Source organism: Labeo rohita, chromosome 10 (assembly GCF_022985175.1).
Source record: "Labeo rohita strain BAU-BD-2019 chromosome 10, IGBB_LRoh.1.0, whole genome shotgun sequence".
Lineage (NCBI taxonomy): Eukaryota > Metazoa > Chordata > Actinopteri > Cypriniformes > Cyprinidae > Labeo > Labeo rohita.
The window spans coordinates 22,534,006-22,557,442 of record NC_066878.1 but is presented as its reverse complement, the minus strand read 5'-3'; the positions used below and the strand labels follow the sequence as shown (position 1 = coordinate 22,557,442).

Here is a 23,437-nt window from a genome sequence, read left to right as displayed (position 1 = left end):
ACTGCACTGGGCGACCAGTCAAATCACAGTATGCTTCTGTTTGGAAACCATAGGGGTCCGGCTTGTTTGTCTTTCTGTTCACGCATGAATTATGTCCGTTGTCCAATTTGCAAGCGAATTGTTCTTTTGAACCGATTCTTAGGATTTGGTCGAAACCATTAATTGACTTTCCCGAGATGGGAATAATAATAACATTTCTGGGATTCGGCGTCTTTTGAGTCCCCAGTAAAGAATTATATTATAGCCTTAAAATTTTTAGCAACATTAATTTTTAAGTTGTCTTTGTCTTTGACATAAATAACATTGTTCGAACTTTAAGCATATTTATTATTATTGTGATTTATTTATTTATTTTTAAATAATAATTTGTAAACATTTTACCACCAAACCACCAAATATTACCATTTTCCCATGTTTGCTCAGACTTAATGTAATGGCTAATTTTAGGTCAAAATGTCCACTCTGTTAGTGTCAGAAGACCTACCAGGGTGGACCCATTAAGTAAATGGATCCTTAAATTTCTATACTCAAGGATGACCAAAAGTCTCCCTATCATAATTGCACAAGAGTTGATAAAAAAAAAAAAAAAAAAAAAAAAAAGTTTACTTTTTTAAATGTTACGATGTCCAAAAGGCACCGAATACTAGGAATGACCCATTCCCCATAACAGGGTGGATATATATATATATATATATATATATATATATATATATACACACACACACACACACACACACACACACACACATATATATATATATATATATATACACACACACACACACACATATATATATATATATATATATATATGTATGTATATATATATACAACTTTACAATTTATGTTGTTGAAAATTTAACGGCAACAATATCATGATCTTTACATGGGGACACAAAAGGCACAAATCCCAGGAATGACCCTGTTACCATTACGATGGAAACATAGCAGAAATAAAGAATTATTAATATTATTAAACATTGCTGTTGAATATAACTAGTTCTTAAGAGCCATATTAATGTTTGAATAATAAGCAAAACAACAGACTATCGATAACTTACAGTGAAAACTTCATATTAATTTGCAACCTGATTAAAAAAACAAACAAACCTATAAATAAATAAATAAATAGAAGACACATATTTAGCCCTCACTCAAATTTCCTAATTTCGTGTTTTACAGATTTAAATGACTGGATTTTTCCCGTGAAAAGCCGCTGAAATGTAAATGTGACCGCAACTTAACACTTTTCAGAAATGACTCAGAATCGATTTTTCACCAGTTCACTGAAACCGTCCGAACGAATCGATTCGCTAAAATGAATCGAATTCCCACCGCTTGTGCACCATGCACGTATTCCCACCCCGAATTTCCCTGTCCCACTACCGCGAAGGCTCAGCTTCTGAGTATTAATTACAAAACGCTGAAAGCCCTACTGGAGCAGCGTCGCGTTGCGTCATAAATATTCATGAGCGACTCCTTCGCCATAGTAGGACGGGTACATTCGGGTTCCCGGCCCCGCCTCCCACTCATCCCAGCGTCTGTGTGTGTATGTGTGTGTGTGTGTGAACTCCTTGAGCATTCACGATCGCCTCTAATCACTGATCTCCAATCAAACACCAAATCCAGCCACGCAGAAACGCCGCAGAAAACGCAGATAATGGAATACCGGTTTTCCGAGTCTATGCCCAATAAACACTGATGGATTAATTCGGGAATAATAATATACATCCATCGCACGGTAAGTTGTTAGAGGAGGTCGGAGGGGTGAAATGATGAAGCATGTGGTAGTTGCAACCTGCCATTGTCTCGTGCGTCCGGTGATATTTTGTGTCCATTTCTCATTTGTTGGCAAGGAAACGGAGGCATTTCTTAACACGCCTGTTAGATGGATTATGAACATAACTGCGAATAAAAATGCGGTAATAGTCAGTAATAGTAAATCATGTGCAACTTAGGATGTTCGGACACCTAGTGAAAGCTACATGTTGGAAACAAGTGATCTTCTCATCCTAGTTTTCGTGGAGCATCTCCGCGATGATTGACACCTGTCCTCATGGTATGATGCATCAGTCATATACAGTTCGCATTTCAAATGCACTAATTGTGAAGTTTCGAAGATTTTGTGCGTCGGCGAACCAAATAAATTATACAATGCGTCTTTTTTACGCGCAAATACGAAGCGGAGTCGTATTATTTGGCATTTATCTGTTTTGTCCGAATGTCATCTGGAGTGCCAGTAATGCTGGGAACAGATGGGTCCACATAGCCTTTGGGCTCAGTTCATAGGAACATGCATTCAATCAGATACATATTCTTCATAGAAAATCAAAATACAGTGATTCACTTAATGATTGACTGTATCCTGCCGAATTTTGAAGATAATTTGGGATCTTTCTGCACAAATGCAGGACTGTAGTATATTGTGAAGACATGAACTGGTCACATGATAGGGGAACCCTCAAGTTAGTGGGCCATGCCTTGCATTGCATGTTTAAAGCATGGTCTCCGGTTGCTGTGGTTGCCCAAATGAAGGGTGTGAGACTTGAAAACAAAGTCAGTTAAAGCAATTACAGGTATTTTGTGTGGATTTCAGTCACCTCAGTCTCGCAGCCTAGTACTATCTGCAATCTCATAAAAAAGGCACAAAAGCTGTCACTGGGGTGCTACCTTTTCTAAAGATACACTTTTGTAACTTCATTTACCCCTAAAGGGTGCATTTTGGTGCCTAAAGTTTACAAATGTGACCCTGGACCACAAAAACCAAAAAATTATCAATATTTCTTTTATGCCAAAAATCATTAGGATATTAAATAAAGATCATGTTCCACGAAGATATTTTGTAAATTTCCTACTGTAAATATATCAAAACGTAATTTTTGATTAGTAATATGCATTGCTAAGAACTTCATCTGGACAACTTTAAAGGCGATTTTCTCAATATTTCGATTTTTTTATTAATTTATTTTTGTACCCTCAAATTCCAGATGTTCAAATAGTTGTATTTTGGCCAAATATTGTCCTATTCTAACAAACCACACATCAATGATGTGCTTATTTATTCATGATGTATAAATCTCAATTTCAAAAACTGACTCTTATGATTGGTTTTGTGGTCCAGGGTCATATATTAATATCTTTCGCCACAGTGACTTTTTTTTTTTTTGAGATTGTATTATTGGTTAGTAACCAAGGTGGTGCTTGAGTGAATTTGATTTTGGTATCCAAATAAAATGACGTGTGTCTTTTCATAGTTTAATTCTAGAGTGACTTTTGGAAAGATTTTACTATTATTTATTTAGCTAGATTTAAATGTCACATATTAAATGTGCTTTTTGGAGCAAATAATAAGTCATCCATTGCAAAAAATAGCAATAATAAATAAGTCAACCATTGTCTGATTTTTTTTTTTTTGTTTGTTTTTTTTTTAGTTTTTGCCAAGTAGCACATGTTTCTGGATCAGCATCAACATCTTTTGTCATTCCTGTCAGACTAACCCAGCTGTATCTTTATTAGCTGTGCTGAAGTCAGAAAAATGACAGCTTGGTAATAATGCTGTTGAAGCCCCCTTGTCAGCCTTAACCCTAAAATCTGATTGGTTGACAGGACTGTTGTTCCTGGAGCCACAAGGATGTTGATGAACATAGCTTGTCTAGGACAAGGAAAAACCTACACCAGGATTCATTTGGTAACATCTGTTCATGAGAAGTGAACACATGGCTGATAGATGGACAGTAATCTCACAGATTGAGTGATTCCTGCTTCTGGATTTCATTTAAGTTGTAGTTGAACATAGTTACTTCTATTGAACAACTACAAAATGTAAAGATAAAATTTAAAGAAGAAGTCCACTTCCAGAACAAAAATTTACAGATAATGTACTCACCCCCTTGACATCCAAGATGTTCGTGTCTTTCTTCAGTCGTATAGAAATAATGTTTTTTGAGGAAAACATTGCAGAATTTTTCTCCATATAATGGACTGATATGGTGCCCCGAGTTTGAACTTCCAAAATGTGTCTTCAAACAATCTCAAATGCGGTTGTAAACGATCCCAGCTGAGGAAGAAGGGTCTTATCTAGTGAAACGATCGGTTATTTTCATAAAAATAGTACAATTTATATACTTTTTAATGCCAAACGCTCATCTTATCTTGCCCTGCCTGAACTCTATTTTTTTTTCCAGTTCATGACAGTTAGTGTATGTCGAAAAACTCCCATCTCATGTTCTCCCACAACTAAAATCGTCCTATATTGCTGTTTTACCTTTTTTGTCAAGGGTGTTTGATCTTCTTTGCATGTTCACTTTGCAAAGACTGGGTCGGTACTTCTGCAGCGATGTGGGATGATTTTGAAATAATTTTTGAAGTTGAGGGAGAAAGTATGATTGGAGTTTTTCGACAAACCCTAACTGTCTTGAGCCATTTGGGATCGTTTGAAGCCGCATTTAATCTGGAAATTTTGGAAGTGCAAAATTGTGGCACCATATCAGTCCATTATATGGAGAAAAAAATCGTGAAATGTTTTCCTCAAAAAACACAATTTCTTTACGACTGAAGGAAAAAAGACATGAACATCTTGGATGACAAGGGGGTGAGTACATTATATGTGAATTGTTGTTCTGGAAGTGAATTTCTTATTTAATTATGTAAGTTTTTGCATTTGTCTGAGGTGCATTTTAGGTTTTTCAAAGTTGCGGGAAACCTGGAAATTGAGGGGGAAAAGTCAAAAGAAAGAAAAGCGAGACTGCGTAAACCTCTTTCCTGAAGATCTGAAGGTAGAAGTTACTGTAAAGTGCAGCAAATGTGAGCCACCATTCATGATTTATACAAATCTCAGTATCCTATCCTGTGGGGAAAATGTGTGAGACTGAGACAAGTACAATGTTGAGCAGACATTAACAGATCATTGTGTTTGCAAAGGGTTAATTTGTCGATTTTCACTTGGAAAGTGTCCTGGCAGTGTTTGAACAGCATGATATATAGACAAGTACTTGATTGTTTAGTTGTAAAAGCACTGTTTAATCGAAAATGCTATGAAGTGTGCCAAGTCAGATATCCATCAGGTGTGAAGTCGGTTGTAATGCTGACCAGAGAGACGGGAAGATGAATAATACCGAGATCCGCAGTGACCCCTGTCATTCTTCAGAAAGTTAAAGCTCTGTTTAATTCTCTAAGGCAGCTAATCAGAAACGCCTCAGTCGAGATTTTAATTACCCAGCAGTCGAAATGCAAAGCAAAATCACGGTTTCCCTCTAGAACAACTTTTTGCAGGGCACTGCTGACTTTCCTGTATGCCAGTAATGGATTTGCCTGACTGTTAATTGCTGGTGAATTGGAAAGAGGATATAGCGCGCAGCTCTTGAAGGGTCTGAAGCGAGAATTATCCACGCGAGACGCTTTGGATTTATGCGTTAGTTCCAGAGCACACATTTAAACTGAACTCTGCTTGACATATTTAAATTTAAAACGGGTTAGATGAATACTTAACCCATCACACAGTTAAAAACATAATTTCGTGTCACAGTTAATATATGTAAAAGTGCTGTTCCATTTACATGTTAAAACTATTTTTAATGTTTTCTGCTGAAAATGTCAGTGGTTTTGCCCTTTCAAAGCTTTTTAGGGAGTTGTAGGTGTTATTAGGGTGATTTGCGTGGTTATATTGTTGCTCTGTGGTCACTAGTGTTAGCTAGTTGGTTGCTGCTCTGTGCCCTGGGTAGTTGCTTACTGTAGCATGATTGTTCTGCTTTCTAGGACAGCTTCTTTGAACTTTATTGACATTGCGCTATTTTGTTTTTCTGCAATACAGTATGTATTTTTTTAATGTTAAACAGGAATTTTCACCAGATGACCTAAATAAGAAATATTTGGAAAGAATTAATGATTCTGGACAGGGCTGGGTGGTGTATAGAGTTTGTATGATATATTGATATATTCTTTATAAACGGTATGGTATAAAGCATTACCATTTATATCGTTCTACACTAGTTTGATACAAGTGCATCTGAAAAATAGTGGAGGAAATAGTGAGAGGAAAGTCCATAATCCAGTTTGTCCTATACATGAGGCATGCTTTATATTAAGGGCTTTAAAATAACTTGTAAGATGTAGTTAACACATGGAGTTTAAAGCAAAGTTGCCATATCAGATACTCTGACAGACACATGCTGACAGATAGGCTACTTGCGCTGTTTGAGATATGCGGTTTTCTTCAGTGCATATTCATAACTTACATTTCACAGGTATATTTTCAGTCTGTAAATGTTAGAAACTCATGGAATTTTTTCCATTTTGCTGTCAGGAGTGCATGAGCCTTCTGCATGTGATTCTTCCCTAAACTTCAGAGACTTCCTTAGACTTTCAAAGACAGTGAATGAGCAACACTGTACGCCAAACAGACGGAATGCAATAGAAGTGCAACAATTCTGACCATTTTGCTAAAGTATTTGTTGTTGGACAATAATGTGCCATATGTAGAAGTGTAAACATATGAAAATGTATTTTTATGGTAGCATTAACTTTCCACCTTATTTTTCCGTAAATTACACACATTTGTGTGATTTTTATGTGTAGGTTTATGTGTAAGGCTTTCGGTCTAATCCCCTTCCAGTTATTTTTAGCTGTACAAACCAGCTCGTTTTGTTGCTTAATATTGCAAACTTGTGTTTCTTACCATATTATTTTAATGTATTGTTGGATGCACGCACCTGGCCCGAAGTTAAAGGGGTCATCGGATGCTAAGTTCACTTTTACATGTTGTTTGAACATTAATGTGTGTTGGCAGTGCATGTACAAATCTACCCTATAATGATAAAAATCCATGCAGTGGTTTTTAATTAATCTGTAAAAATAATATTCCCTTTTTCAAATCGAGCCATTCCCAGATGCCTGTCATTGTGGCATCACACCGACAGAGGCCGCTCCCACGATAGTTGATTGACATGAGCGTCTTACCTCAGATCAGCTGTAACAGTCTGGTAACCTCCATTGTTTCGATGCCGGAGCAGGGATGTAAGTTAGACAAGAATATCGGGTCGGGGCAAGCAGAGCTCATTTGCATTTAAAGGAACAATCCCTTAGAATGAGATGATTTTTGCAGAGCTCATTTTGGCAAGGTAAAAAGGGTGTTGTTTTAAAAAACCATTGAGAATTTTTAACCAAAGTATATTATAGACTTTTCATTAAGACCCAAAAGAATCATATCGACTTGTGGAAAATGGGCATCCGATGACCCCTTTAACTTCCGGTCTGTGTTTGTTTGTTGGTCTGGCTAGTTACTGGGGAAGCCTCTATTTCTGCCACTCCAAAAGCATCTCCTACTGGCAGAGAATGAATTTGCATTTTCGGTCAGCCCGTCTGATTTAAGCAGCAAACACGCAGAGCAGAGTTGTAAATGCGAACCAGTACACATACAGTGTAAGTCTATGGGAAAGACGAGGGGAGACGGCGAATAGAGGCTTGGCAGCCAGGCAAAACATAGGTTTAACTTGCTAGTTAATATAACTTACCTATACATTTTACTTGTATAGGTATTTTTTAAATTTTTTTTTGCTTGTTATCAGAAATAATCTACTCTAGAGGGACTCCATTGTTATTGATTCTAAGTCTACCGGAAGTAAAGTTTGAGCCACAAAAGCGCACATGCACAGTAATAATGATACAGTTTATGTTGTTGCCCTTAAAACCGTCTATATATGACCCAAATAAACATTGTTACTGGATATTGTCATCTGAACAAGTAAAAATTGCCTGCCAATTTGTTCTGACCAAATGAAGAATAAAAAGCATTAAATTACTCTACCAATGGTTACCAGTGGTCGTTAATTATTATTAATTCAGGTTTATTGTATAACTATTTTCACGATACAAATCGCTGTAAAGCAGCTTTACAGAGAATTTTTATTTTCTGCAGTATACTTAGTAGTGGCTTACTAGTGGTGACTATGTCTAGGTGATGTACATATGGCAGAGATGAATGGAAAAATCAGTTAATGACATAATCAAACAAACAATGAACACTACTAACAATAATGAATTATTTGTTGCAGTCAAACTTGTATCAAAATATGTTGGTATCATCTGAGGTCCTCTGAGGGGTCAGCATCATCTCTTCTTAAGTGTTCTGGATCCAGACTGAAACTTGTGTAATTGCAGAAACAGAGAACAAATAGGGACATAATTAGCGTAGCTGCTGTTCATCCAAGCAAAAATGATTTGTTTAACCCAAGCTAAAGAATAATAATATACATATGATCAGATATAATTGTAATACAAGATTATGAGATGCACTATTTAAATGCTTGGCTAAAAAGATGAGTCTTTAATCTAGATTTAAACAGAGAGAGTGTGTCCGAATGGTGAATGTTATCAGGAAGGCTGTTCCAGAGTTTGGGAGCCAAATGTAAAAAAGCTCTACCTCCTTTAGTGGACTTTGCTATCCTAGGTACTACCAACAGTCCAGAGTTTAGTGACCTTAGAGAGTGTGATGGATTGTAGCGTGGTAGAAGACTAGTCAGGTACGTAGGAGCTAAACCATTAAGGGCCTTATAGGTAAGAAGTAATATTTTGTAACTGATGCAGAATTATTATTACTGTTATGCTTTGTTCTCAGATTGCTAATGTTAATAACATCAGCGTTGCATGACTACGTGTATTTAGTGTGTATTAGCATGTAGATTTCAATTTCTAATTACACACTAAATACAGTCTAATTATATACCATTCTAATTTCATATAAAGAAATTATTCTTTTAACCCAAAAAGCAAATTTAAGTTCATTAGAATTGGTTCTCTTTAAAATACAAATCTTAATCTGAATCGTAATAGTAATCTGTAATCAGACGCACATTTAAAACTGGAATATAATTTAATTTCAGTCACGTGTTTTATAAACACATAATCCTTTCTGAATTACAATCTGCCATCAAAATTATACATTTAATTATTCCAGCTGCTGTAAGAAAAGGCCATGAATGATCCACCACCTGCAGGATCCTCACATGCTATAGAGCAATATAGCCTAGCCGTGACACCTTCTTTATATTTACAGACTTGACGTGAACTACAGCTCTGTGTAGAAATGCTGCTACCTAAAAGCACATAAAAATACCATGTTTAATAACATGTTTTTACTCCAAACTCACTTCATAGTGTCAGTCAAGTGTTTGAATTAAATCCTTCTGTGAGATGGCTCTTTAAACATAATAAGGCATGCATAGTATTCATACTATTCTAAGCTGTGAAAAAGGCATTGCATTATTATATACTATATTGACCATACATTGTCATAGCTGTGAGTTTATTAGTCATGTTGAATAAATGAAAGCAGTTAAATCTGCTGGTCATTCAGCTGCAGCAATAGGCATCTTAGGTTTCTTCTTCGGGCATATTTGGAGTTTCCACGCAAGAGCAACTCATCGAAGATGTTCATCCCAAATGCGGCTATAAACAATCTCAGCTGAGAAAGAAGGGTCTTATCTAGCGAAATGATTGGTTATTTTCATTTAAAAAAAAAAAAAAAATTTTGAATACTTTTTATTCTCAAACGCTCGTCTTGCTCTCCCTGAACTCTGTGTATTCTGGTTCAAGACAGTTAGGGTATGTCGAAAAACTCCAGTCGTATTTTCTCCCTCAACTTCAAAAATCATTTCAAAATCATCCTACATCACTGCAGAAGTACCGACACAGTCTCTGCAAAGTGAACATGCAAAAAAAGATCAAACACCCTTAACAAAAAAGGTAAAACAGCGATATATTTTGAAGTTGAGGGAGAACATGAGGTGGAAATTTTTCGACGTACTCTAACTGTCATGAACTGGAAAAAAAAAACAGTTCAGGCAGAGTGCGACAAGACAAGCGTTTGACTTTAAAAAGTATATAACATTTATTTTTAACAATTATTTTTATAAAAAATAACCGTTTCGCTAGATAAGACCTTTCGTCCTCGGCTGGGAACGTTTACAACCGCATTTGGGATCGTTTGAAGCCACATTTAAACTGTATTTTGGAAGTTCAAACTCGGGGCACCATATTAGTCCATTATATGGAATGAAATCCTGAAATGTTTTCGTCAAAAAACACAATTTCTTTACGGCTGAAGAAAGAAAGACATGAACCTCTTGGATGACAAGGGGTGAGTACATTATCTGTCAGTTTTTGTTCTGGAAGTGGACTTCTCCTTTAATTGTTTGGAGGCAGATCTCATTCTAAGCTTGCAGTCGATTGTAAGAAAGGAGATGTCTGGTGTACAAAACCAGAGAGAAGTCTGTCGTTTCATCGGAAGGTTGAGTTCTGACACTTGCGATAAACATGACTAGAAAATGCATAGACGAACTGTACAATAGGGCAAAAAAAAATGCATTTAGAATATAGTCTGAATTTCTTACAAATTTTAAATTGAGTATTGAGTCGATTAGCTTAGCAACTATTGTAATCCAGTAGTGTCTAAAAGATGCTTTGTGTGAAGAACACTATTTGAGTTCCTGTAAAGAGTTTCTGCCCATGAAGAGCGTTCCAGTTCAGCCATAGACAGAAAGGCTGCCTTCTAGGTTTTGTAACAGAGTCTGTATGTACCAGTCAGTCCTTCATCATTTATTTGAGCTGGGCCTCATGAACCCCCAGTCCATTAGTGGCTTCTGACTGGTATCACATTACACTGATGGCAGTCAGAGAGACGTTGTGCTGGAGATATGTCACAGCCGTTCCCTCGGGGCAGTGCTTGGATCTCAGACTCAGATACGCCATGCGGCAGGAGAGATGCTGTCCTGGCTGGGATGGACACAGCCAGAGGGCTTTATCTCTCCTGAAACAGTGAATAACCCGACCTGAGTATTTCCCACATGTTCATGCATATGTCATGCAAACAGGACATTTGTGTCATGCAGTATTTCAGTATGCCATATGCTTGCTGTATATTTGTGTGGCTTCTCTGTTTTGTTATTTTCCCAAAGGATAGAAAAAACCAAGCTAGCTGTTTTATCTGCTTCTTGAGTGCTTAATCAATGGAGACCAAGAGTATTTTAAGAACAATTAGTGGTGTTTGCTAAGGCAAGCATTGCTATTAATATTGCTTATACTTACGGGTTTTGGAAAATCCTAGACAATTAATAACTGCTTTGGTGCATAAAATCCTGCTTCATTTGTGCTACATGAATGATGGGACAAATTGTATTGATTGTTGAGGCAAGGGGTTCTAATACAAATGCTAAACACTTCATAGTATGCATGACAAAGCATAAAATCCCATATTTTGACACTGAAGGATGGAACCCCAAGCGATAGAGACCAGAATATCGTACTTGTAGGTGGACTCTTTTTGACTTTGGCCAGTAAGCAACAACCTAGCAATGACCTAACAAACACCCACAATACTCTAGCATCATTGCAACTGGTTTGGCACAGGCAAGTGGTACTGATATTTCCTTCAAAATGCAAAAATCTAGTTATACACTTTCCTTTATGGATGCCAACTAAGGCTTTGTGTAATAAAATTGAAGACAATTTGAAGGAAAGAAGAGCATTTCCCACAGTATCATAACACTTCTTGTTCTAAGTTTAGATTGTTTGTGTCTTGCTGTGTTTTTATTTCTGTGCAAGGTGTGATGCTGATTAGTCTTCATCTCTTCATCTCTAAATTTTTTTTTTTAGCAAATCCATTCATTTCACAAATGCAGTGTCACAAATTCAAGCTGACCAGTAGAAAGCTGCTTGATTTGAAAGTGACTTCTGTGTGAATTGTGCTTCATACATCACTACACTGTTTACAATAGACCTTTTTTGAATTTTGCAATGTGACAGCATGTTTAAACATCTTTATCTGTGAGTTTGATTATTTTACAGATAATTTGTATGGATATAAAATTAGTTAGTCAAAAACTAATCCGCAGCGTACAGGAAACTCTTAAGTGTTTTGACATTTAAGACAAAAGACTAAGACTCAAGACTTGTCAATTTCTGGCCAATGATAAATTCAAATCAATACTGGTCAATGTATTTTTAATGCTAGATGCTAGAGGGTCACACTCTGTGAGTGTAATTACCTCCCTAGTGTCAATACGCAGTGTCACCTTCCATGTGGTATTCAAGCCTATGCTTTTACAAAAAAAGGAAGTTATAATCATTGATAAAGCTCGCTGTTTTCTTTTTGTGTTTTATGTGCTGCAGTATCACAGGTATTCCTCCATCTCCTTTTGTTTTTAAAACAAGACCTGCATGCTTTCTTGAAGATTGGTGAATGATGTGTCTCCAGGCTTTGTGTTTAGAGGCTATAGTAAACCCTATTTTGAAAAAAACCCTTTTTTTGGTGCTCCTCTGTTGTTATGGCCAGTGGCGAGTGTACCATGCAGCAAGTTTTAGGTAGGCGATAGTCCTAAATCCTGAAGATGTGTCCTACCCAGTGCAGCCCAGTGTCTTGAACAGCTTGACCTCAATGCGAGTAAGCTCTGCCTGACCTTCAGAGACTTGAAAACTAAATTAATCCAGTGAATTAATCCAAGGAATGCATTATTACGTTACTCCCTAAAAAAGTAACTAATTGAGTTTGAAAGTAATGTGTTGCATTACTTTTGTGTTACTTTCTCTCTTCTGGGCTGGGTTTGCTTGCTTGTTTTTAATATAAAAAGTTCTATTTTTGGCAAATGTAAAAGCCCTTTCACACTAAAAGTGAAATTCTTGTTTTTTAAGAATTTTGCCTTTATTATTATATGACAGTATAGACCGTGCGATCGCAAATCTCGAAAGCGAAAGTAAAAAGTGAGCATATTAATAACGGCTCCCTGATGCGTGCAATTTACATACAGTATAATTACCCAATGATATAATTGTGAGAGAAAGCATTAGAATATATAGGCTATATTTTCCTCCCATCTCATATTTATTCCCTTTAGGGGTTCTGTAGTACATATAATTTCCTTTCTGAACACTGTATTCGGATTCGGGCACATCCTTAATGGGAAGTGTAACTTATTTTTGAATTACTAGAAAGATAATAGTTATTTAGGAAACACTAATTTCTTGAATCAGGACTACCCATACTATCCACCTTATTTTCCAATGCGGAAGTAAGCTGTTTTCTGGTAATGTGTTAGATGTCCGGTTCATAATTCACCATAGGGAAATAACGAGAAGAATCTCGAAGTGCAGTAAACGGTAAAACAGTTTGCACTACAAACCAGTGTGTTCATAATTAAGAGAATACATTCAAATAAAATGGTAAAACACCCCAGTTTGTGTATATATATATTTTTTATTCTGGCAGTGGCAGCAGGTATGCGATAAAATTTCAAACTGGAGCCTGTACCTGTACTACGTCGATTCTGGCGCCCAACATCACAACAAGATGATATTTTGAGCTCCTTATGTAGCCGAATCTGTGATGGTTTGAATTGGCAACCTCCAGTTATCCTTTTGTTTTGCGTCCAGCTAGCGCCGTGATGTAATTGTGACGTCGGCACTAAAAGGGTCTATGGAGACAACAGGAAGTGAAGTGAGAGAGAGTGGCAGGGATTGTGAAAGGTCCTCAAGCTGGACTTGAACTCGGGACGCCCGTAGCACAACAGTGCAGTATATGTCGCCGTGCTGCCCACAAGGCTGCTATCGGTGCTAACATTTGTGTCACATTCTGAGTTTGCTCTTTACTGTTTTTATTCATTTTGAGGAATACTGAGTCTGTTTTTGTGCAAGTGAGATGAGTAAATGCGTGTTGACATTTAGTCAAGAACTACAGTAAGCATCATGTTTACACAGCGCACAGGACACCACTGCATTTACTCCTAATTTCTGTCATTATGGGGACAGGAGAGCTGTCTGAAAGTAAATAGGAAAACAAAGTAAAAAAAGAAACTCCGATATTTTCTTGTAAATGTGAAAATAAAGAGTTACTTTACTAGTTACTTGGGGAAAAAAAATCTAATTACGTAACTCGCGTTACTTGTAACGCATTACCCCCAACTCTGGATGGAATAGAGGCAGCACTGGTGGAAGTGCTCAATGATCCACGACTCTTGAGCCGTACAGAAGGGTTGTTAGTCAAATGGATCTATACGCACAAATCTTTTCTTAAGGTGCTTGTTGTTCCGGATTCTTTTGTACAGTCTACTGAATGTTTACCATTGTCAATCTTGTTGTCAACCGTGGAGATGATGCATCCCAAGTTGCAGAACTGTCTTCAGCTCTTTCTCACCAGTGGTGATGTGGGGAATCTTCCTGAGGTGTGAGCTGATAACTTCTTTTTCTTTCAAACAAATCCAAAGAGCTCAGAAGCTTCTGCAAAGCATAATATAATGTGCTGCAGAGCTGTCACTGTATGGGAAGCAAAGGCAGTGTCATCTGCGAAGAGCAGCTCATGGATTGGTTACCCCTTCTGTCTTGGTCAGATTGAACAGGGTGCCAGCAGAGTGGTGTAGGATGTAGATGTCATCCTCATCATCAAGGTCAGCTGTGGCCTTTTGGAATAGTGGTGTAAGATCAAGTTCCTGGAGGGCCACTGTCCTGCAGAGTTTGTCCAATGCAGTGGGTGGGTGTTTCTCTTCATCAGTCCAAAACAAGTCCAATAAAGTGCATCCATCCATAATAAAAAGTGCCTCACACAGCTCCGGGGGGTGAATAAAGGCCTCCTGTAGTGAATCGATGCGTTTTTGTACGAAAAATACCCATATTTAAACCGTGAATCAACAAAATCACTTTAATCTAGCTTGCGCTCACTGTTGTATACAGAAGCAGCTTTGGGAGGATGACGTAGGAAGTCGGCAAGCTAGATTATGTTTTAAATGTGGGTATTTTTCTAATAAAAACGCATCAATTTGCTACAGGAGGCCTGTAGGCACTTTTTATTATGGATGGATGCACTTTATTGGACGTGATTTGGACCGATGAAGAGAAACACCAACCCACTGCATTATAAAGCTTGAAGAAGCCAGAACAATTTTTAATATAACTCTGATTGCATTCGTCTGAAAGAAGGAAGTCATATACAACTAGGATGCCTGGAGGGCGAGTAAATAATGAGCTAATTTTCATTTTTGGGTGAACTAACCCTTTAAGGAACCTTAGGAACATTACAGTCCATGATTCCGTGATTTGCCACACACCAAATCTACAAAGGTACATGAAACTGCTTGATAAATAGAGCTGTTTTCCCGCTCAGAGATATATATCCAACATATGTAAAGGCTAGGACACAACAAGTCAACAATCGCCAAAAACCAGCCCAACATCTGCCTGATTCAGCATGTTGAATCTGTGTCGGGGCCGTTGGTGAGGGTGAAAACTCTTAATTGGATGATCCGTTTAGCGAATGAGCCAGTGCACGAGAATTAAAATGAATATGATGAAAACTTGAAGTACTAACAAGTCTAACAAGTCTTACTCGAGCATTCCAATTTGTGAAGATTTTCATAACATGAGCAGCTTAAAATGTTAAAAGTTAACAACATGATTGATATTTAAGATCATAAGGAGGCGCTGCTTTGTTTATGTTTTTTATATCTGCATATGTCTCGTAAATCCTTGTTTCGGTTTTTGCTTTTGAATGATAAATATAGACTATTGATTCCTGCTGATATAGACAGTCAATTCCCCCCACACAGGCACAGAACACATTTTAGTTGTTCAAGCATAGCTTTTTGGTCCAGATGCAGCTGACGTGAGGCGACAACACCATCAGCGTTTGTTGCCACTAGTTCTTTGAAGTCTTGGTGTATTCCATGCGTAACTTGTCCTTTTTTCTTAGACCTTGCTTCTGACAATGTACTTCCACTCTGTGAAGAGAAACTCTTAGTATCTATTTCTCCGGAAGTTGTTTTTATGATTTTAAGTGGCCATTGCACATCTTCTTTTGAGTCCAGTTAACTGTGTTTGGACAGAACTTGCAGAACAGTTCCTGTCCTGAGTCACAGAAATCCTTGGGATTCTCTTCTGCTTTGAATTCCTTACCTTAGACATTTCAGATGTCCTCTTTGACAGGCTTGTTTCTTCTCTCAAAATCCAGGTACAGTGAAATGTCATGTAGCACCATGCTCCAGTCAAAAATGGGGAAATGCTACTTACTTGCTCAGACGACATGTTGTTCGGATATGTTCTTTGTAGGACTTTTTTCTTGCTGTCAGTGGATCTTGCTGTAGAATGAAAGATCTGCTCTTAAATGTTCACAGGCAACCACGGGCTTCCCTCGAACTCTGCAAGTCATTTGCAATTATATGTTTCAACCACAGATTCCAATAGAGAGGTCAGAGTCTCCGAGTCAAAACTATCAAATCTGAGTCGAATCCTAGTCTTTAACCAACTGAGTTTGAGTGGAGATGTTTATTAATGTCTTTTTATCCTATGTCTTTATTTGATACTTATTTTTTCTTTAAGTTTGAAAATGACATATATTTGTCTGAAAAATGTCTGCGTCCAAAATGTCCAAGTCCAAGTACCCAGACTCTGTTCCATAGTGCAGCTTTAAGCTTTTTTTCAAATAGATAAGACACTTTTTTTTTTTCACTTTCCCAGTAAAGATTTCAAAACAGACAATAAGATGAATACATTTCTATAGTTAAACAAACAATATTCAATAATTAATTCAGTCTTAATTATGTCATTTTGTAGTCTGAATTGACAAATTGATGTCAGAGGTCAAAATCTGATTGCTTCAAAGACGTTTCCAACCCTGTAAGTGTCCAGTTTCAGTTTATTTGTACAATCTGGCCTGTATGAACATTTTTGTAGGTAAGGCATATCGCGCAAAAACACATGAATGATATTTATATGAATTTGCAACCAGTTCATCGATTTGTAAAATGCGTGTTTATTGTCTTGAGACTGTTTCTCGCTTGTCTTAAAGAAGAAAACAAAAAGAACAAAAAATTGACAGATAATGTACATTGTAAACAATCCCAGCCAAGGAAGAAGGATCTTATCTAGTGAAACGATCAGTTATTTTTATAAAAATAATACAATTTATATACTTTTTACATAAAGTCAAACATTTGTCTTGTCTCACTCTGCCTGAACTTTTTTTTTTTTTTTTTCGGTTCAATACAGTTAGGGTATGTTGAACAAACTCCCATCTCATGTTCTCCCTCAACTTCAAAATCGTCCTATATCACTGTTTTACCTTTTTTGTTGAGGGTGTTTGAATCTTCTTTGCATGTTCACTTTGCATAGACTGGGTCTGTACTTCTGCAGTGATGTAGGATGATTTTGAAAGGAATTTTGAAGTTGAAGGAGAAAATACGATTGGTGTTTTTCGACATACCCTAACTGTCTTGAGCCAGAATACACAGAGTTCAGGGAGAGTAAGACAAGACGAGCATTTGAGATTAAAAAGTTATTAAATTGTATTTTTAAAATGAAAATAACCGTTCGTTTCGCTAGATAAGACCTTTCTTCCTCGGCTGGGATCGTTTACCACCACATTTGGGATTGTCTGAAGCCCCATTTAAAACTACATTTTGGAAGTTCAAACTCAGGGCACCATATCAGTCCATTAAATGTTTTTCTCAAAAAAAAAACATAATTTATTTACAACTGAAGAAAAAAAAGATATGAACATCTTGGATGACAAGGGGGTGAGTACATTATCTGTATGTTTTTGTTCTGGTAGTGGAGTTCTCCTTTAAGAGAGTTTCCCATCATCAAGTGCCACTTTTAGTATGGTCACATCTGTAAAAGAAACATTTTCTATTTATTTCCCCATCAAATTTCCCAATCATTATTTCGCCACATAGCAAGCAAACGGGAATAAATGATTCATTTAAACGCTAAACTGAATGTGTAACTAGTTAATGAAAATAATTATATTTCCTACATCGTAGATGAGCTTTATTTGTTACATCAAAGTATATGATATGGTGTAGATGCAAATTCAAACCATGTGAGATATGTGGGTTGTTTCAGAAGTGTTTGTTTGTATTACCAAAATTCATTAAATTTTTTCACTCTTGTTCCCAGTTTTGCCTCTTCAGGAGAGAATTTTCAGGTGCTCTGAAAGCTGTTAACAATTTGACAATGTGCGTCAAGGGACAGACTGTGAATAACCGATGCTGGCAGAAAGGAAGGGATATAAACTACTGTGCATCAGAATAACTGTATGTTCTAGACTTGCTAGATGTGAAGCAGTGACTAAGTAGCCAGTGTTGTCAAGACCCTCGTGTTGACCGAAGTGTTGGACCTACAGCAGCGTCAGTTTGCCTGAGGTAATAAAATCATGAATCATTGTCTAGGCTGACAGGGCCCAAATGAAAGGATGTTTAGTAATTCATAGATGCAGCACTTCAGCACCAGCTAAAGGAGTGACAAGGACTTCAGTTTTTCAAAGGACAGATGGAGGAAAATGTTACTGCTATGTGACGATGGCATATTTATTTCTAGGAACATTGGTTAGTTAGTTTTTCTGAGAGTGCCTGCGATTGAGTGGAGATATTTTGAATCCATTCATTTGTAGATGTGGATAGATTGATACAGGGCTGCCAACTCTCACGCATTCAGTGTGAGACTCACACAATTGACACATTTCAGTTAAAACTGTAATAATAGGATATTGCGAAACAGATTTGGTGAAGGCTCCAGTGTGTATTTGTGTTTGCACTCTGGAAATAGCCAAAAGATTGTATTTAAAAGAAGTTTTTGTAGCGCTGAGCAATGTAGCCAATCACAAAACATATCTGTTGATTTCTTGATCACCTGTGATTGGCCATTTGTGTGGTAAAAAATCTCCTGGTAGGCGGCTGCATTGACTTTGGTCTTGATAAAACACAATAGACCAACACCAGCAGTTGTCATGGCACACAAAATCATCACTGACTTCAGAAACTTCACACTGGACTTCAAGCAGCTTGGATTCTGTGCCTCTCCAGTCTTCCTCCAGACTCTGGAGTCATGATTTCAACATGAAATACAAAATTTACTTTTATCTGAAAAGAGGACTTTGGACCACTGAGCAGCAGTCCAGTTCTTTTTCACCTTAGCCCATGTAAGATGCTTCTGACGTTGTTTCTATTTCAGAAGTGGCTTGGCAGCCCTTTTCCTGAAGACGTCTGAGCGTGATGACTCTTGATGCACTGCCTCTGGCTTCAATCCACTCCTTGTGAAGCTCTCCTAAGTGTTTGATTCAACTTTGCTTGACAGTTTTCTCAAGCTTGCAGTCATCCCTGTTGCTTGTGCACCTTTGCCTACCCAATTTCTTCCTTCCAGTCAACTTTGCATTTAATATGCTTTGATACAGCACTCTGTAAACAACCACCCCTTTCAGTAATGACCTTCTGTGACTTACTCTCTTTTTTTTCATCAAAATGAAAACTTTAAATAAATAATAATAAAAAAGAAAAAAAAAGAAATGTTTTACTTTACATGTAATGACTCTAGAATATATGAAAGTTTAATTTTTTTTTTAAAATAAATTACGCTAAAAGAACTTTTTCATGTATGTATGTATGTATATGTGTGTGTGTATATACACTAACCAAAATTATAAATGCAGCACTTTTGTTTTTGCCCCGATTTTCATGAGCTGAACTCAAAGATCTAAGACTTTTCTATGTACACAAAAGGCCTATTTCTCTCAAATATAGTTCACAAATCTGTCTAAATCTGTGTTAGTGACCACTTCTCCTTTGCCGAGATAATCCATCCACCTCACAGGTGTGGCATATCAAGATGCTGATTAGACAGCATGATTATTGCACAGGTGTGCCTTAGGCTGGCCACAATAAAAGGGCACTCTAAAATATGCAGTTTTACTGTATTGGGGGGTCCGAAAATCTGTCAGTATCTGGTGTGACCACCATTTGCCTCACACAGTGCAACACATCTCTTTTGACTAGAGTTGAACAGCTTGTTGATTGTGGCCTGTGGAATGTTGGTCCACTCCTCTTCAATGGCTGTGTGAAGTTGCTGGATATTGGAAGGAACTGGAACACGCTGTCATATACACCGATCCAGAGCATCCCAAACATCCTCAGTGGGTGACATGTCCAGTGAGTGTGCTGGCCATGCAAGAACTGGGATGTTTTCGGCTTGCAGGAATTGTGTACGGAAAACCACACCAGTATACTCACTAAGACTCATATCAAAATCAAAGTCTCCTTAAAACCCACACAAAGACTTAGATTCAGAATTAGACTCACCAAATTATACCAATGATTTTATTTATGTGAAATAATAATAATAAAAAAGCTTCAGAAGTGTTTCAAACACTTGTCCAATAATGTCAAATGACCAATAAGCTGTAGCATTATTTGTTTGCAGATGCTACTACTTATATTTTGTGACTAATGCAATGATATTCAGACATTTTAAATGTGGGTTAAATGTCCAAATACTTTTTGGGTGATTATTTATGCTGAATGAATAGCCATGAAGTCAAGAGATTTGTTTCTGAACACATCATAAATGTTAGAAATGTATTGCTGAAAGCATGTTACAAAGACTGTGAACTCTATGTAGTGCTGAATGGTTGAGTTAGATAGATCGTTAAACAGTTTGATAGCTAACTATTCTTTCGCCACGTAAATGCATATTACAGGGTTGTGATAATTTACAAAAAAGCTTGGTCATCCATTCAACCTGTAGTGGTATTTGACATTTGAGAGAGGCGTCAGTTTTCCCACAAGTGGGCGTGATTTCAGCCCCAACAGCACCTCAGCATTTGAGAGCAGAACATACTTAAAATGCTTATTTTTTTCAAGATATTGATAACTTATATTTCATTTTTTCAGTCATTCAAAATTGGCTGTGTGGTAAATAACACTTTTTCTGTGACGTGACAGACTTGGAACACATATTTAATATTGCTTTACACAGACTTTAAAACAACTCTTTTGACAAGCTCTGTCACACGCGCCAATTTAGAAATAATGTGGCAGACTGAACAATGTGGCTGCTTCTAACTTTTTTTTCCTAGTCCCATGTAGCTCATGAAAATGAGTACAGGAGCAGCAAAAACATTTGCAGTACACTGAATTGTGATGCAATTTATGGCATAACTTCACTGTGTGTATTTGTGTTTGACTTGGAAGGCATAGATAGATGCTTAAATACATAGCCAGCATGGAAAACCAACGCCGGTTCCAGTACATTTGCTGAGAAGAAAGTTTGGATCAGTTGTGACCTGTTCCTCCAAATCATAGCACATATATGCTAGATGCACATATCTGTGCTTCTAGCATCACCAAATGGAATTGACCGATATTTATACTTTTTTCTTTTAAATGACCAATTACACTTTGTAAATTAACAATAACTAATGTTGATATGAATAAAATATTACATTCACCTTGAAGCTATGTGGATATTCTTTGCCTTTCTGAAAGGAGTTTGCAAGCAGAGGAGCCCAGAATATGAAATCAGTGTGTAAAGTTTCATGTTAAATATTTTCCTCCTATACAGTTGTAAAGAAAATCTTAATGTGGCTTAATGCATTAAGAAGGTTATATTAAAAGGCTAAACTTAGTATACTGATGATGCTAGCTATATGCAAGCAAGCAGCTCTGGATATGAATGCAAAGTGCATGCATGTTAAGTGTTTTCCTCTGATAGAAAACCATTATAAATAAAAGTTTAACATGGATTCATGACTGAAGACAGTGATACTGTATAAAAAGGCCAAATCAGCACAAACAATTTTACTGGATATTGCACTGTTATTTTTCTCATGATTTTCCTACCGTGCCGTGCATAGTGAAGCGGAAGCCTCGCACATTCACAGAAAAAAAGCTTACTTTTGCATTGAAAATAAGGTGGACAAGTTGTTGCCACAGTAGCGAATTTCTACCGTTCCATCTCTCACTGTAGCCAAAAGTATCTGCTTGCACTTGCAGCTGTTACACAATGGCATGACAGAAAAACAGCATAGCAGGGGAGAAGCAGCAATGTTTACATACAGTATAAGACATGAAAAAAGTGGCATATATACACACACAGACATTTCTACTCTTTGCTTAATATATATATATATATATATATATATATATATATATATATATATTATTAAATACAATATATACTATATATATATATATATGGATATATATATATATATATATATATATATATATATGGATGATAAGGGAAAAAGAGAAAAGCAGAAAAAGTGTTTGTGTTTGACCTTGTGTTGCTCTACTGAGAATGCTGCACTGTTAAAGTATTTTCTGTCGTTCTGGCTTTCTGTTTTTTCTTTCTTCCACTGTTTCCTTTTGACTGAATTCCCTTCAAGGACCAGAAGTCCTCGGACTCTTTCTGGCTGCTCTTTTCAAATCCTCTGGGGCATTTGTTGTGAACTTGTTTTTTTAGTGGTTGTGATGTATGGTTTGGGTATTTCAAAAATCACTTTAGACATTTAACTAAACTCAACTGTAGCATTTTACAGCCATAAAACCCAGAAAAGAATTTGCATTTTCAAGTCATGGGTTTCCACGTATTTATTTATTTTAGTAATTTATTTATTTATTTATTTATTTATTTTAATTTATCAAATATTATTAAATTTTTTAAGTGTTCTGTATGTGAACGTATTGTAAAATGTAATTTATTGCTGTAATCAAAGCTGAATTTTCAGCATCATTACTCCAGTCTTCATTACATGATCCTTCAGAAATCATTCTAATATGCTAATTTACTGCCTAAGAAACATTTATTAATTTATTTTAAGATTCTATGATGAATAGAAAGTTCAAAATAACTTTTTTATTTGAAAAATCTTTTGTTACATAAATATCTTTACTGTTACTTTCGGTCTTTTACAAAATCTTACTGAGCTCATACATTTGAATGGTAGTGTTTGAATGTTAAATCTGTTGTTTTTAAAAAGAAAAATGTGACATGAAATACATCATTTTACAAAAGTACCTATTTCTTGAATTCCCATATTCATTCTCCTGTTTTTTTTCTTTCTCTACATTTCACAGAACTGTAGTAAATTCGTAACTGTTATTAAATGCACTATTAATTTGACTATTTTTACTTGTTTCTCCTTTAGATTGCCAACTGTGGAACTTTGATTGAATCGATGCAAAATGGCTTCAGATAATACACACCGTAGTTACTCCATCATACCATGCTTCATATTTGTGGAGGTAAGTTCATTTTACAGCTAAAACACGATTATATAGCTGCGTTTGTTCACTTGCCATTATCTTCTGTTCACCAGTTATTATGCTGTCCCTTACTCTCTGATACGGCTTTAAGATGTCCTTTCTTTCTGAAACTGGCCGGGTATTTAATTAAAATTTCTGTCAAATCCTGTTTAATCACTGGGAACTGTGTGTAGGCACTTCAAAGCACTCGTCTCCCTCAGCAAGATGAGTTGTGCATATCTCTCAGACAGGACTGTTGGGTTTGTGAGATGAACCACTGTGCCGTTTGCCTGAACTCGAGAACACTGGATGCCAGATATCCAGAGCTGGGAGCTGCTGATACTGCGGAGGAGTATTCAGGACATCCAGTTTTGTACTTAGCAGAA

The 23,437-nt window shown here is 36.7% G+C and overlaps 1 protein-coding gene across 1 annotated transcript in view; it reads left to right on the top strand.

Moving 5' to 3' along the window:
• The first annotated feature begins 1,522 nt into the window (after positions 1-1,522).
• Positions 1,523-23,437, top strand: part of plppr1 (phospholipid phosphatase related 1) — a 67,786-nt gene continuing 45,871 nt past the window's right edge. The window contains exons 1-2 of the mRNA XM_051121022.1: positions 1,523-1,741; positions 22,955-23,051. Of these exons, the coding sequence (XP_050976979.1) occupies positions 22,992-23,051 (60 nt within the window). The 5' untranslated portion in view covers positions 1,523-1,741; positions 22,955-22,991. The remainder of the gene's footprint in view (positions 1,742-22,954; positions 23,052-23,437) is intronic.